General features: G+C 36.7%; 1 protein-coding gene across 3 annotated transcripts in view; it reads right to left on the reverse strand.

Annotated features, from left to right (window-relative positions):
• tle2a (TLE family member 2, transcriptional corepressor a) overlaps positions 1 to 15271 on the reverse strand; it is a 46644-nt gene that overhangs the window by 23734 nt on the left and 7639 nt on the right. For all 3 annotated transcript variants that reach the window (XM_055049434.1, XM_055049426.1, XM_055049418.1), the window contains exon 2: positions 6185 to 6348. In XM_055049434.1, coding sequence (XP_054905409.1) covers positions 6185 to 6348 — 164 coding nt within the window. The remainder of the gene's footprint in view (positions 1 to 6184; positions 6349 to 15271) is intronic.

The raw sequence follows: 15271 nt of genomic DNA on the forward strand, positions 1-15271 counted from the left end.
CGCTGTAAACCAAATGATCAAAAACAAATCTCATTCCTTTTGTTTAAAAAGCAGGAGAGCAGCAATTATTCATACTGCCATTTAAATACAGCTTGCAACTATTTTACCCTCAACAGTTCTTAGTTTTGATCATTTTGGTAAAAAAAAAAAAAAAAAAAAAAAGAATTAACTCATAAATTCAATAGACAAAATAATGTCTCTTCTGTAGTTTTGCTCTTTAAAGGTACCAGAACTTTCATCAGTTCCTCGAGATGCATGCATGGAGGTCTTTAATTCTCCATTATATGTGTGGGTTTTCTTTGTGTGCCCTTGGGATTCTCCAGTCACAAACATACATGCTGGGCAAAATTGACATTGATCAACAAGTCATGTCCACTTGGCGGCAATGGCCTCCTGTGAGCCGTTTGCTGGGACAAGTTCCAGCCCTGCCCGTCTCCCTGAACAGGACAAAGCAGATGGCAAAGAAAATAGATGGATAAGGTGCTTAGTGTCAGCTCTACAATCAGACAGATTTTGAGCTTAAAACTTGGCACAATGAAAGCATTTTGAAGAATTTGTTCCATCAATTGCTTAAAAACTCATTCACAATTCTGCGATGCCTGTTCAACTTGTGCTTTGTGTGTACATACCGGACTGAAGCTCCAGTGCTGAACAACACTCCCCAAATGTTAAGTATTAAAAACTGGCAACAAATGTATGGCTAGCCAATTAAACAAAGAAAGAGGAAAACATGCTGTATTTGTCTTTTATTGAAGGAGTAAAAGATACACAAACTAGTTGATATTAAGAATAAGATGGCATTACATCAGGTCTGGAGCAAAATAAAAAATAAAAAAGTTAATTTAAGATTAGGCATGGATCAATAAGAAACAATATGTTAACTGTGAGTAAAAAAGAAATAGGGGCTCTAAAATTAAATAATATAATACGATAAAATAGATTTATTAAAAGCCACTTACAAGCAACTGTAGTTTTAAAACAGATGACTTCTTTCACAAAATGCTAAGACAGAAATCTGGCTCTTTTTCGTGAATTACTTTACTTGTATATGGGCAAGCCAACTTTGAGGGTCAATGGCGTAATTAAGTTAAAATATAGTTTGTACGAGCAGACTGTTGCTGGATTTAAAGTGTAAACAAGACTCGAAAATCACAGAGAAGCATAAGAAGGTGAGATATACAGCATAAATTTAAAGCTCAGAATTGCTACACAGAGTTCATCCATCGCTATTTTAAAAAGAAGGATAAGGAGAGAGTTCAGATACATTTTACTTGTAGTGCTTATGCCAATGTCTAATAATTTATATATTTCACAAAATAAAATAGTTTCACAATTAAGCTTTTCTGTCAACTTTAACTGTAATAGACTTTAAATTACAGACTTCTGCTTTTGGTTGTCTGTGGTACAGTGAACAAATCCTTCAGTCAAGTAATTTAAAAGGTTTTTAATTAGATTCTTGAAATGGTTTACAGCCTTCAGGTTCTAAGGTAAAAGTAAAAAGTGCAACTCAATAGAAATATGGATCCGTGAATTAAGAGATCTTTAATTCTGTTCGCAAGAGTAAGCACTGAAATATAAACTTTACTCAAATTTTGGATCACATTTGCTTGGATACCATTGGAGAAATGTTTTGTTGCCCTAAAGCCACAATTTTCAGTCCCTAACAAAGTATTTTTCAATGAGCTTTCTCCACTGACATGCTAGCTGGTTAATGTCTAGTTCGGTTCTAGCCAAGTTGGGTGTCTCAATCGGCAGTGTATTCCTCATTATGTGGGCGTGAATACTGCCAGGAACATTGATGGGAATGTAGGAACGTGACTCTACAAGAGCTGTGGAGGTCATTTCCACATTTACCTTCAGCGGCCAGTTTCTCCAAACATTTCTCGGTATGCGTGTCTGTGGCAAGTTGCCCCATCCAGTTGACACTGAATGCGCTTTTCTCCAAGTACCACTATCTTCGCTTGTCCAGGAATGTACATCCATAACCCAATTAATGAATGCAATCGCTTGCCCGCAATACCTGAGTTGGCCTGTCTTACGCCACACCTGAGGCGGTTTAAAAAGACTGAATGAAATAAGCAGGATCTGCAAATTGAGACAAATCTGGCAAATGCCGACTGGGAAAAACAAGAACAACAACAAGAAAAAACAAAACACTTAAAGCCGCACCTGCAGAGAAAGGACCTAAGACACTTTCCGCACAACTACAGGCAAGAACCTCTGCAATGTTTTTGTTTTGCCATTTCCAATAAGCACTCATGTAATCAAGTTATGTTGAAATGGCATAGAGGAAACACACCTCAGGAATTACTGCTACCAGAACCAGTTTTTCAGGGATAAAGCAAGACAAACAAGCCAAGTTAAGTCCTCAAACTTAAGGAAGTTTGTCTCCAAAATTTAGATCCCAACAAACTATAAGGGATAAAGTGGTGGCTACATGTTGAAAAAGGTAAGAGTGTGTAAGGAATGCTGACTTGACCTAATCTTTTGGACAATACATCAGTATACAAAAAGAAAAAAAAAAAACTGAACTCCTTGAAGCAGGCATTATGTAGCTTATTCCTGGATACTAGTTAATTTCAACCAATTTTGATTTGTATTAATGAAGAATAAATGATTAATCAATCAACATGATCTTAAAATGACAGTCAGTGCATGGGTGGTTACAACTCCCTTGTAGTATTTGAGCAGAGAAGAGTGGAGGAGCTCTTTAGGGATGAGTGGCAGCATATTAGAGGTAAGTGGAGAGCCTATCTGACTCTACAGGGCGCACACACGCAGCATAGTGCTCGCAGTCACCAAGAACAACCTGTGTGTTTGCAGAGACTGAAAATTACAGTAATGAGAGCTCTGTCAGCAGCTCCTCCCGCTTCCCTTCAGTTTGCTGATTACAGCCTGTTTGGATAGTTGAAACACAGCCACACACACACTCCCACATGCAGGAGTAGTTGGCCCACCAATGACCCTTTAATTAATTAACTCTTCCCTGTCTTTAGCAGAGTTGGTCATCTCAGAGAAACAAAACATCAATTTAGAAATCTGCCCTCTGACATAACCTTTGCCACACACCCAGTTAGACAAAAAAATAAGTTGCAATCCATCAACCCTAATCCCTGCACCGACTCCTCTGTTGTCTAATCCAACATCAGAATATAAACATCACAAGAGAGCTCTGGTGTTTCAGGACAGCATCTATTTGTGTGAAGATAATTGGAGTCTGAGTACATGCATTAGCCTGAAGTGTACATGAATAGATCAGTGCGTCTATTTGTGTGGGCATTGGGGTCATGTTGTGCCTCCAGGGTGAATTGTGTCCATGTGGGTCTGATTACATGAAGGTGCAGTCTGCAATCAGAGATGCAGCTCTGTGATACAACCTGTTGGATTATACAAGGCCACTGCTAATCCTGCCAACTGCTGCGGGTCTTTTCTAAGACTGGAGCCAAACTGAACTCCATATAGTCGTCGTTGGTTAACTTATATCCAACAGCCTCTAAGAGTTACGTCGCTAAGAGAAGAGTCGAGGGGTTTTGTTGAAATGATGATTTTTCTTTTTACAACATAATGGATGTTTTATGACCTCTGAGCAGCATGTGGCTTTAGATGTTGACATGCATGACTGGGCTACTTGGTGATTGAGAAAACATAAAAAGCCCTCAGTCTGCATTAAGTGATGCAATATAACTATACTGGATTCTTGCTGCTAATTAATGAGTTGTCAAATATTTGGAGTAAAGCTTAAAATCACTTAAGGATCAAAAATGGGAACATGTTAAGACAGAAAGATACAATATAAGCTCAGATTTAGCATCACAATAGGCAGAAATGAAGCTAAATCTTTAACTTGACACTTAAAGGCAAAGTAAGAGCAGCACTTTCAAATGGAATCGTTTTAGTATAAATTTAGTAAAAAAAACTGGTATTTAAAATTTAAAGTTCTAGAGATAGCCTACTCTCATAGAGGACAATTCACTAATTTCCCAAAAGGAAAAGCATCTTATAGCCCTTAATCAGATACCAGGAAGGTTGAACGCTTTACAGCAAAGCTGCACTGTTTTATCGTTTTAACTTAAGTCTTAAGGTAATTGTCTACGCTTTATAGAATACACAGGGATTACAATTCTTATACTTTTAGTGTCCAAGTATAAAGACACTACAAATCATTTAAAATGTTTACCAAATTGTTTTTGGTTTTATTTACAGAGTAAAATCCTATTTGAAACAACTGCTATGAGCAAAGGGTCAAACAGGTGGACAGACTGATGGATAAATGAGTGGACAAACACTCCTTTGTCCACTCAAAACCTTTTTGGACAGGTGGAAAAAGGTTTTAGACTGACAATAGGCAGGAAACTAAAAAATATTTAAATGAAAATCCATACAATTCCAGAATGGGTATGACCCATTTGGAGATAGATACCCACTGCATTGCAAATGATATTTTCTTGAAAAGTGAAGCAGCTAAAACATCCTGAATTAATAAAAGGTGGAAAAGATCAAATTTCAGTGACATCTTTTCCAAATCCTTATTGCATCAGTCCGTTTTTGTTGACCCTGTTCAGTAGTTTTCTTAGAATATTTATCATAATTGGAATCAGCAGTTTAGATATTAAAACTGGAAATCGTATCAGCCAGGAAAAGCCTAACGTTTCCAACAGGCAAAGAAATATTTTACTAGAGGAAAGACCAGGCCCTAGTCTCAGTTTTGTTAAGTTTACACTTCAGCTTGTGGCGAGCAAAGAAGAGAGAGAAATAAGAGCACACACAAACACACACATTTGTTTGAACAGGGCAACAGTAGCCATGGGGTATGGAGGTTTTTTTGTTTTTGGTTTTTCTTTGGATGTTGGGTGTGTGTACAAAAGAAGTTTGAAGTGGTGTAGAAAGAGACTCTGGTCACTGAAAATCAAAGCAGGATGAGAGGAGAGAAGTCAGGGGGTGGAAACCATGTGAAGGTGTGCCAAAAAACAGAGTGGGGGGAATGCTACATAAGCAGCCTAAATCCCCACATTCAAATGTTTTCAGGGAACATTAAGTTAACCATACAGTCAGTACATTGTAAAACACAACTCAGAGTTGTGGTAAAGGTTGGGTGTGAAACTGAAAAGTATGTTGCAAAACCAGAAAGTTTAACTTGGACCAACATTTAGAATGGTATATTGATGTCAAGTCGTCATGTAATGGAAAAGCACATCACTGACGAAGTTTTGTACTGTGTGCAATAGTGGTTCTATTCCTCCCCACAAAACAATAACACTTACACAGTATTGTAAGGATGATGGGTCACCAGGCTTTATTTTCCCCACCATCAAGCTAAGGATTGTTTATTTATTTTAAAGAGATTTTTAATACATCTTTAACAGTAATGGGCTGAACGATTAAATGCATTTGCAAGAATATCACAAAAAATGTGCAACATCTAAAATTTTTATTCAATTTCTTGCACCCCTTTTTTGTGGACACAAAGAGAGGATACATGTATGTTACGTGGAATTATTGGGATATAAAAAGATGTGATGCACAATGTTGCTATCTCTCAAGGTAACACTATGAACGTTTACCAATTCTTTAAAAAAACAGTACAAAGACTATTACGATATTTGCATAGAAAGAATGCCAACAACCAGTGCTTCAACTTTAAGTAAGCAAAGTACAAGGCGACAAGGGTCACTGACCGAACAGTTTGAAAATATTACTCCTTCTGAACATGATTTGAAATGGCATGAGAAAATAAGTCTGATAATAATGGAGATCATAGCTAAAGCCTCACCGGCCATTTGTTGATGATGCTCATATATATTTAAATCATATTCATTTAAATTTATTTTATATTAAATGTGACCAGCATTAAATAGTTTGATTTAAGATCACTTGGCTGATTATTTAATTAGTATTTAACTGATGTGTAAAAATACATGTATATATTTTTTGAGTTTGCCTTTAAGAGTAGTTCTAGACTATGTATTGCCAAAAAAAGGCTACCAATAATGTACAATTACCCAGTCATATTTTCAAATTTTCTATCAACTTTTAACATTTTTAAACACAAAAACATGGGAGGTCATTGGCGGACTGCCCTCCGGTATCAGGTATATGTAGTTTTCAGGGGGAAGCCCTACTTTCACCAAGCCAAAGTAGCAGAACTGTACAGTGGAAAAAAGTCTTCAACTTGCGACACACCCACCTGTGGTACTGTGTCTGCAGGAACTGAAACTCCTCCTTTATGCGGTCCAGAGTTTCTGGATAGGTTAGTTTCAGTGACTGGGGAGTCCCTGAGGCTGCTGCTGCCGCCGCCGCTGCTGCCGCCACCACTGAGGCTGAAGACCCCGGGGGTGGCTGAAGAGGCGCCTGAGAGAGGGAAAGAAAAAAAAAAGAAATCCAATTTATAGTCACTAATGAGAACACCGTGTACATTTATAAGTGCAGGATAATTGCCAAAAGGGAGTCACTGTTGGCATCAGAACTCCAAATCCTGTCAACAACTTTGTGGTAACAGCTGAGGAATTTTCTGTGGAAAATGACAAGTGGCAATAAAAAAAAGCACATTTTAGCTTTTATTAAGAGCCAATATCTACAACACAATGTTCAAAACATCCACAGGAAGCCATAAAATGTCAATACCAACGATGTCAATGCTGATCAATGAGCTGGAGGAACATCATCTAATCCAGAAATGTTGTCATTGCCCTCAGAGGCAAATCTGAATGAGCCAGCAGTACTTGGATGAATATATGAACTTCCCAGTCAAATCAAAAGATTGCGTTCATATCTCAATATTAAAGTGGAGCACCAATTTTTGTTAAGTGGAGGGGAAAAAAAACAACACCTCATCATTACTAATGCCCCCACAGCCCCACAGCCTCTGAAGATAGTCTCTCTTCTCTGCAGGGTGCACAGCAATTAGGAGAACACAACTGTAGGGGTAATGCTGCGAGACAGGCAGACAAAAGGGAGCTGAGAGACGGTCTAAGAGGGTGGTCGGGTCTGTCCGTCTGTCTGTCTGACTCTGTGTCAAAATAAGGCGAGAGAAGAAGCCGACAGTTTTGGGGACAGCTGGCTCATAAGTTTCACAACATGTAACCAAGATGGTGACGTTCACTTACTCAAAGAATTCGATTCTGATTTATCTGATGTTAATAACAATACTAAAGAATCCAGAAATGTGTTTTGTGCGGGATATTTTCACAGAGTGTATCTGAACAATCCAATCCAAAAATGGACAACCCTACACAGCTTATAAGTGAAAAAATTACAAAGATTACAGATCAGCTATTGTGCCAGTTTCAGGGTTATATACTGAGATGTGTTGCAGATGTGTTGATTACTGTGCTACGTCCTCATTAAAAAAACTAAACTCAGATGTATAACACCGAATCCCTGGTGGTTTATAAGACCAACAACACTAACGACGCCCATTTCTCTTCAGATGTGCAGTTTTTGATCACACAAATAAAGCCTGCATGTGGAGTAGACTGCGCTACTTCTCAGCAGCTTAACTTCTTGAGTTCAGGCAGGAGGCTACAACTTTCCACATGATGCCACGTAAACACCAAGGTTTTCTTATTGCACCATCTTTCTCCTTAGGGTGTATTAAAAGAGGGAAACTCAATTTGTTTTTCTACAAATATTCCTAACCAGTAGCCATCTTGCTTCTTCTGGCTGCCAGGGGATTTGATTATAGTATTATCATCCTTTCCCAAAAGGGAAAAAAAAAAAATCAGAAAATGCTCTGCATTTTATTCTCGTTTGTAGGGAAATTTAATTTTCCACTTATCCACTTATCAAACCAATACATGTATAAACAAAAAAACTTAAAAGTGGTCATACAAACTGAGTCTATGCAGGCATCAAGTCAAACCAGAGTTTTGACATGTTGCAGTTTCAAAACTACTTGAATTTTCAGGGTGTCATACACTTTGGGGTGCTTGGGTGACTGGAGTTTTCCAGATGTATTGAGCACAAAGTAATCTTAGCCAAGCTTGATTGCAGCACACCGTCAGAGAGCTGGCTGAAAGAAAGCTAGTAGCTTTTTTCTCGCTTTTGCAAAAACGAATAAAAACCCTAAGCGGTTTCGAAAAATTTCCATTCACAAAAACACAGAAAGTGACGGTGTCTCGAAACCAAGGGCCGACACAAGAATCCACAAGAATAGAAAAATGGTTTCCTTTACTCAAAGAGAAAGAGAACAAGAATTAATTTCTTTCTGAAGCAATTTCAGATTTCACAACTGCAGAGCTTTTGGAAAGTCTTCATAGGTCCCACCCACTTTAGGATTTTTCGGATTAGTAACCACAACCACTTCAAATTTCCGACCAGTCATGCAGTATTTATTGGTAATCACGCAAGAAAAAAAAAAAAGTTCTGCCCATAATGAGTGTCAAGAACAACATGATGTCATTTTGTCCTTGCAGCGCAGAGATAAAAAATGCAGACAGAGTCATTGGTCTGACTAGAAGAACACACTGTTTAAAAAGACTTGTGAGCTCTGACTAAGAAAAGGAAAGTTTGGAATATACTTTTGTTTTAATGATATGAAACATACATCATTCAAAGCGAAATTTCAACATGAAAGGACAATGAAATTACCTGCATAAACAAGAAAAAGTCAAGACAAACAAACTGCCCACCTATACAACTAAAGAAAAACCCCACACACCAAGTTGATGCTGGTGTGAGTGCACAATACATGAGAAACTTCAGAATAGAGCTACATTCTGTAAAGTCAAAAACAAATTTTGAAAGTTGATTAAGTGTAATACTTGCCTCATTAGAAATATAACCAAGCATTTATGTACAAAGAAAAATAGCAGAAATTAGTTCACATCTCAACACTTTTCATTTCTAAAGGAGATCGAGTAATAGGCAACTTTTTTTTTTTTCAAAAACAAAATAGCAAAATAATTTAAACGCGTTTTAATTATCTATGCAGTGCACCACACTGACTTCAGAGGCTCAAAGTGTCTCTACTGAATGGAAGGATTTGTAAAAATCTTAATCATTTTGAAAAACAATGTTCTAAATGTACATTTTAAATGTTTAAGTGCAAACTGTAAGCATGTGCCAAGATATGTGATGGATTCCAAGATGAAGACAGTGTAGTGTAATGAATGAATGAGAAAATGCAGAATTTCATGTTCATGAACTGCATGTTTCAATTTTGAAAAGCTGCAAGTGAGAGTCACGCCTGCTATATTTTTATTCTGAAATAACCTGAAGTCATTCATTAAGGTGGGAAATATTTTCAGATGATATTGTGAAGCTGCAGTGGATATGAACAAGTTGTTGAGAGCTGTTAATATTTGCAAGCTTCTAATAAATGTCCCTCGTAAATAAATCAAACTCAATCTTTCACAGATTATAGAATCCTCTTTCAGAATTAAGTCCATGTCTTACATACAGTCATAAATATGAGAAAGATTCTTCATTAGAATCACGGCCAAAGTTGTTGACATTTTAAAGCAGGGCTTAAGGGTTGAATCATCTCAGTATTCAGTCAAGTTTCCCAAAGTCCTGCCAATGACCTCATTAGTTGGCTCAGGGGTGTTGAAGCAGACGCACATCTAAAAGTTGCAGGACCCCTGCCCTGGAGGAGTGAAGACCACTCATTTAAAGCAAGATAAGAGTTGGACTAAATGGGCAGAAATTTTTTTATGCTTTTTTAAAGTTTTGGTTCATTTTCACACAGCACACTTCAAAAATCAAATTGTCTGAACCATGTCATGCAGTTACAACATTCGCTCGTATCACAAGAAGCTGCCACTTTGTCTCTTGGTTCACTCCAGTCTGATGATTGTTTTCCCTCTGTTAATTGAAAATCCTGCAATATGGCAGTAAACACGGCAATGATGATAATTGTGCCGACTGTTGGAAAGATTTAGCATCTTGGACACTAATCCATGTCAGGTACGAACAAGAGTGAGCTGTGAATATCTTATTGCCTCACCAAATGTTTACATTACTGCATTCTTTTACAAAATGAATACGAGGTACCATTGCAATGTATTTGTGGAAATTATGCATCCCGAAAGTGAAAGAAATCCATGTGTGATTTATGCCAAAGTTCAAATGAGATTTCACATTTGCCTGAAAGAGAAAGACTACTCTGTGGTCTGCTTAAAGTGAAGGAAACAGCTTTGGTGTGAATGTCCTTTTAGTTTTTGCTCTTCAAGTTCGACTCCAGTTTTGGTCTGAAACTTCAGATGCCACTTCTACATTTACACACCGATTGTGAATCAGGAAGACCTCTTTCACTGTCCAACCCAATGACTAATTAGCAAGATGAATTAACGGGGAAAAAAATTTACTAACAAGTGGGAATGACAGGACGATGCATCACACAACTAAATGATAGATGAACTCATTCGCTGAGACTTCAGACACCCACTGGCCAATTTCTGGGTTGATGAACTGAAGTCACTGACAAGGACAGGACAACCAATAGCCAAGGAGGAAATTTTCATTTAATTTATTTAACTATTTATTCATTTTAAACACATTTTTAAACAACAAGAAAACACGTAATCAGTAGGACAAGAAAAAGAATGTACATATAAAGCCAAAACAAAATCACTGCTTTTCTGTTTGAAAAAGAGTAGGAATAAGTTAACATTTAATTAATCCAACCCCTTGACTCACTGTAATGAAATTTACCAACTCAATAATTAGCAGAAATGTGTAATTAGAACCATCTGATGGTATTCACACGTCTCTTCAATATACTGTGCTAAAGTACCAGCAAATAAATATTACATAAGCAAAATGATTATAAACTGACTTATAAGACAAGAAAATCTGCAGCTGCATAAAAATAATAATAATAGTAGTGACTATTGTAACAACCAGACATACGACATCAGAATAATTACCAACTCATTGCCAATGTACACCCTATAATTCTTTCATAATCTCTTATACGGCTACAAAGAAAACCACAAAAAAACTTATCGTAAAATAATATCTACTAATAATGGTAATAGTAATAAAGAAGGAAAAAAATCTTATGTGTTAATTTGCTACTTCCCTATGTAATACAAGTACTGTAGTTGTGTTCTTATTTTTAAACTAAATTTGAAGAGGGGAAAAAAGAACCCTAATGAAAAGTGAAAGTGGGAATAAAAAGCATTTCAGGAAATGTACAGGTGAGACTAGAATACATTAATCTCTTTTAAAAGAAGAGAAAGAACTCTAAACAAAAGAATAAAACAGTCTGTAAAAAAAAGGGAAGTGGCCTCATTGTTCATCTTTCTAACTAGTTGCTCTCAATCTGTCTGCCAGATCCCCACCAAGAGCATGGAGTGAAACAAACCCACTCTAACTTTTCTCACTCAGCCCCACCGCTGCACACACAGTCAATTGATAAACCCATGCGTTCTCAGTCTTGCTCACACATATGCACACCTCATACCTGACAAGAAAACATGATAAAATACACAATCGCTTTCTTCTCATTTTTCACATGACGCTCTGAAGCAGGGCAATAAATCTTCCATGGGAAAAAACAAGGGCACAAAGGTTTTTACTTGCTTCAATTCCCTATGTATTTTAGCTTTAAAAAAAAAGACATTTATATATATATATATATATATATATATATATATATATATATATATATATATATATATATATATATATATATATATATATATATTTCCACTCATTAAAAAAAAACAAAAAAAAAAACTGAGCACTGGACATAAGTTTCCTTATGACCAACATTAGTCAGTGCCCACTCCTGATCCAGCAAACTGCTTAGCTGCTTTTAAAATGAGAGGTCAGGACAATAAGATGACCTGGTGATCTCAAGGGAATAGATCTGAGCAAAGAGTCTCACCTGATAATCCACCAGCCAGATATTCAGTCCCTCCCAGCTTTAGAGCAAACAAGAGAAACACCATCTGCCCACAAACAAAGCTTGCCTAGATGGAAATTTACTGTTGCACAAATATAGGCCAGGTCTCTTTGCACCTCCTAACCCTGTAGGTTAGGTTTCTGGAGTGCTTTATTGACTTTTTGGAAGAAAGAAAAACATCTTAAGCAGAACATGTTAACATGCAAGACTTTGATTTATTCTGTTCAAAGAATCTAGCCATTTAGGCTAGAGTCCGGGCTCAAGCTACACTGGTTGCATGACTATCTATAGCTCCATGTTCTCAAAAAAACCCGCTGCCATTTACTCTGCCCATACCAACCACAACTGGTTCATCCAATTGACTTTTCTCACCAAGGAGAGATTGACACAAATGCAATTCACTACTAATTCATTACTGTGATTCAGTGATATTCCCATGACCTTAAACTGGCCTTGAGTTGGTAATTAGTACCAAATATGAAAGATTAAAAAAAATATATTCTTTGAAAAATTATTCATCTGGTCTAAAGGCCTTATTAAGATACCATAAAATGTGTTATACTGGGCTCAGTTTTCTCTTGTCGTATGGATAAGATATATAATGCAGACCCTCCCCAACATATTGCTGCAAACTTGTTTCCATCATTTAAAAGACAAATTATGCAAAATAATTCAGCTGCTTAGAAGAATTTTCACTGGTCAAACAGTGCTGTCAAGATGTGGAAGTTAGAGAAACACATCAGTCTTAAGACAATAGTAAGTGAAAAGTGGACACACAGAAATCCAAAGCAACTAACCAGATAATCTTGTTGTTCAATCAAAAGCAGAATATTAATAAATCATAATTAGCAAAACAGGAATTCCCTTGAAAACTGTTATCAAATTCATTTATGTTTTTCGTCAAGTTATGTTTAAACATTATGACAAATATATCAATAGTCATAATTGGAACACAATTTATATTTTCAGCATTTATAATAATTTACACAATTCTGAGGGTTAGCATACTGCTGGCTCTACTTTTTAACTTGTTCTTGCGTACTAGCGTTTTGATCTGGCCTAAAAAATTCCATCCTGATTGTGTCTGAGCCCGATCCAACCCAAATACTGAACTTTGATTATAGGCCTCAAGCCTGAAGTAAGCCCGACATATTATTTTAATTAAGATTTTACTGCTTTTGTTTGTGTGATTGGTAAGAAAGGAACAGGGTGTGGCAGCATACGCATTGTGCAGTGAACACCACCTTTTGGAGTATAATTAACCTTCTATGTTTGAAAACATCACCGGTTGCTCCAGAAAATTGAGAAATTAAGAACAGTAGTTGGTCGTGAGCATTGCCATGTGGACACTATGAAAGCCTAAACTGGTCCTCCTCTGAGAAAGACGTGAGAATTTGGGGTCAAACAAACTCTTGTTTGAACCCATCTTAAAATGAACAGATGGGCTGGTTTACCTGTGAGTAGAAACATGGACAATGGGGAAAATAAAAAAAAAAATAGAAAAGTAGCAATATATTTATTTGGCCAAAATGCATTTAGGAGAAATGTCACAGGATTAGAAAATTCTAACTTGCAGTTTCAGAGTGATGGTAGAGCACATGCGGAAAACCAAAAGCTTCTAAGATAATGGAGCAAGAAAAGCTGATTCCAATGTTATACTGTGCAAATCTGTGGAAAATTTAAATAAAAGAAAAAAAATACAAAGTCACAAGACTTCATAGTTCTACAACTGCAGGCCAAAACAGGTGAGAACATCTTTAGACCATTACTTATCTCTAAACCTGGGCTTAATTTCCTCACCGAGTTTAAAATAAACCTATAATTTCTGTCAAGAAGGGTTTTTAACTGGCTGTCTAATAATCTGACTCTTTCCACACATGCTTGTGTTTACTTTATCATTTAGAGTGTCCTGAAAAGTTCTTACTATACCTGTATTTTAAAGTTTGCAAAGGTCAGAGAACTTAGTTAAAAGAAACTAAGTTAAAAGAAAACAAGCTGTGGGACTTTCTTAGAGTATATCAAAGTGTGATTGTGTTAAAACTGAAAACAAAGACTCAAAACATTTTCAACAATTTGACCACATGCATAAAAATATAAAAAGGTACCATTACCCGTGTTACATTCCCTGAATAAAATCAATATGTTTTCATTTAAGTTCCCTCTGATTGCACCACAAGAACCAAACCACCATGAGCTCACATCCTTGGTTTAAACCCCTCACCCTCAAAACATGTGCACACAAACACATTCATTTCTACGATAACACACCCACACATGCTCACTCTTGACAATAAGTGGATCTGTGCATAGTGCAGTGTCCCACAAGTATTTATGAGCACACATGCAGTTTATTGCAATCAGACATGCTCATAGTGTTCATCTGTCAGCTCAATCATACTATTCAGTTTCCTTATTAAAAAATAAGAGCCAGCACTGTTTTGAGTTATTGCAGCCATCATTTTGTTTATTTAAAAGCATCTTTTGGAGATCAAAAATCAAGGAATTGTAATTAAAGACATGAGCAATCCATTTTTTTTTCCATTTCAAGCTGTAAACATGATCTAATGCACCTCAAATAATACCACAAGAGGCCAAAATGCCCAAGTGACTAGATTTACCAGTAAGAATTTGGTTTTAGCCTTGAAATGTCTAGTAAGGGTCAGACCTGCATCCTGATATTAGATAAACATCTTACAAAGCAATAAGTTTGGTAAAGGGAGGCAGGAGGATTGCATTTCTGCATTAAACAGCTTTTTGTTGGTAGGTTTTGTTGGCTTTTTGTTTAATTTTGTCATAAGCCAGTGCAGAACGGATCTTTGAAAACTAGATTAGTTAATAGTTAGGAATTGAAGTGGTTCGTAAAGAATAACTGTTACAGAGGTCGACATATTAAAGGCGGATGACATTACACGGGGATAAAGGACGGACCAATGAACCCCACATTTTGGTCATTTCTTACAAGCACAGCAGCAAAGACTGGTTTATTTGTTGGAATTTAAATTTTCTGAGCCAGGTTATTCAGACATGGGTTGAAATATAAGGCAATCACTGTTGCCCTATTCCTGATCAGATTTATCTCCCGGTTGACAAGAAAGACTGTTCAAAACTGCAAGTACACATTCAAGCCTGACATTTCAACTTGGCGAAAGAGCAAATTTATGTGCAGCCGGCTTCAGTAGATACCAAGGCGGCTGTACATATACAGATACTCCAGTTTAGTCTGACATTGAACAGGCTTTTTAGAAACGATGGAAGCCTTTTGAGATTTTCCAGCATAAAAGGGACCATCTGCATTATCTAAAGGATGTTGACAGACTGAAATTTTCAGGAAGATACTGTATATGAAGAAAATAAAATGAAATACAAACATTCAAAATATAAACTATGTTATTTTGTCTGTTTTACTTCAGTGAGACGAGTTAA

Source organism: Poeciliopsis prolifica, unplaced genomic scaffold, assembly GCF_027474105.1.
Source record: "Poeciliopsis prolifica strain line A6 unplaced genomic scaffold, Auburn_PproV2 SCAFFOLD002, whole genome shotgun sequence".
NCBI classification, from domain to species: Eukaryota; Metazoa; Chordata; class Actinopteri; order Cyprinodontiformes; family Poeciliidae; genus Poeciliopsis; species Poeciliopsis prolifica.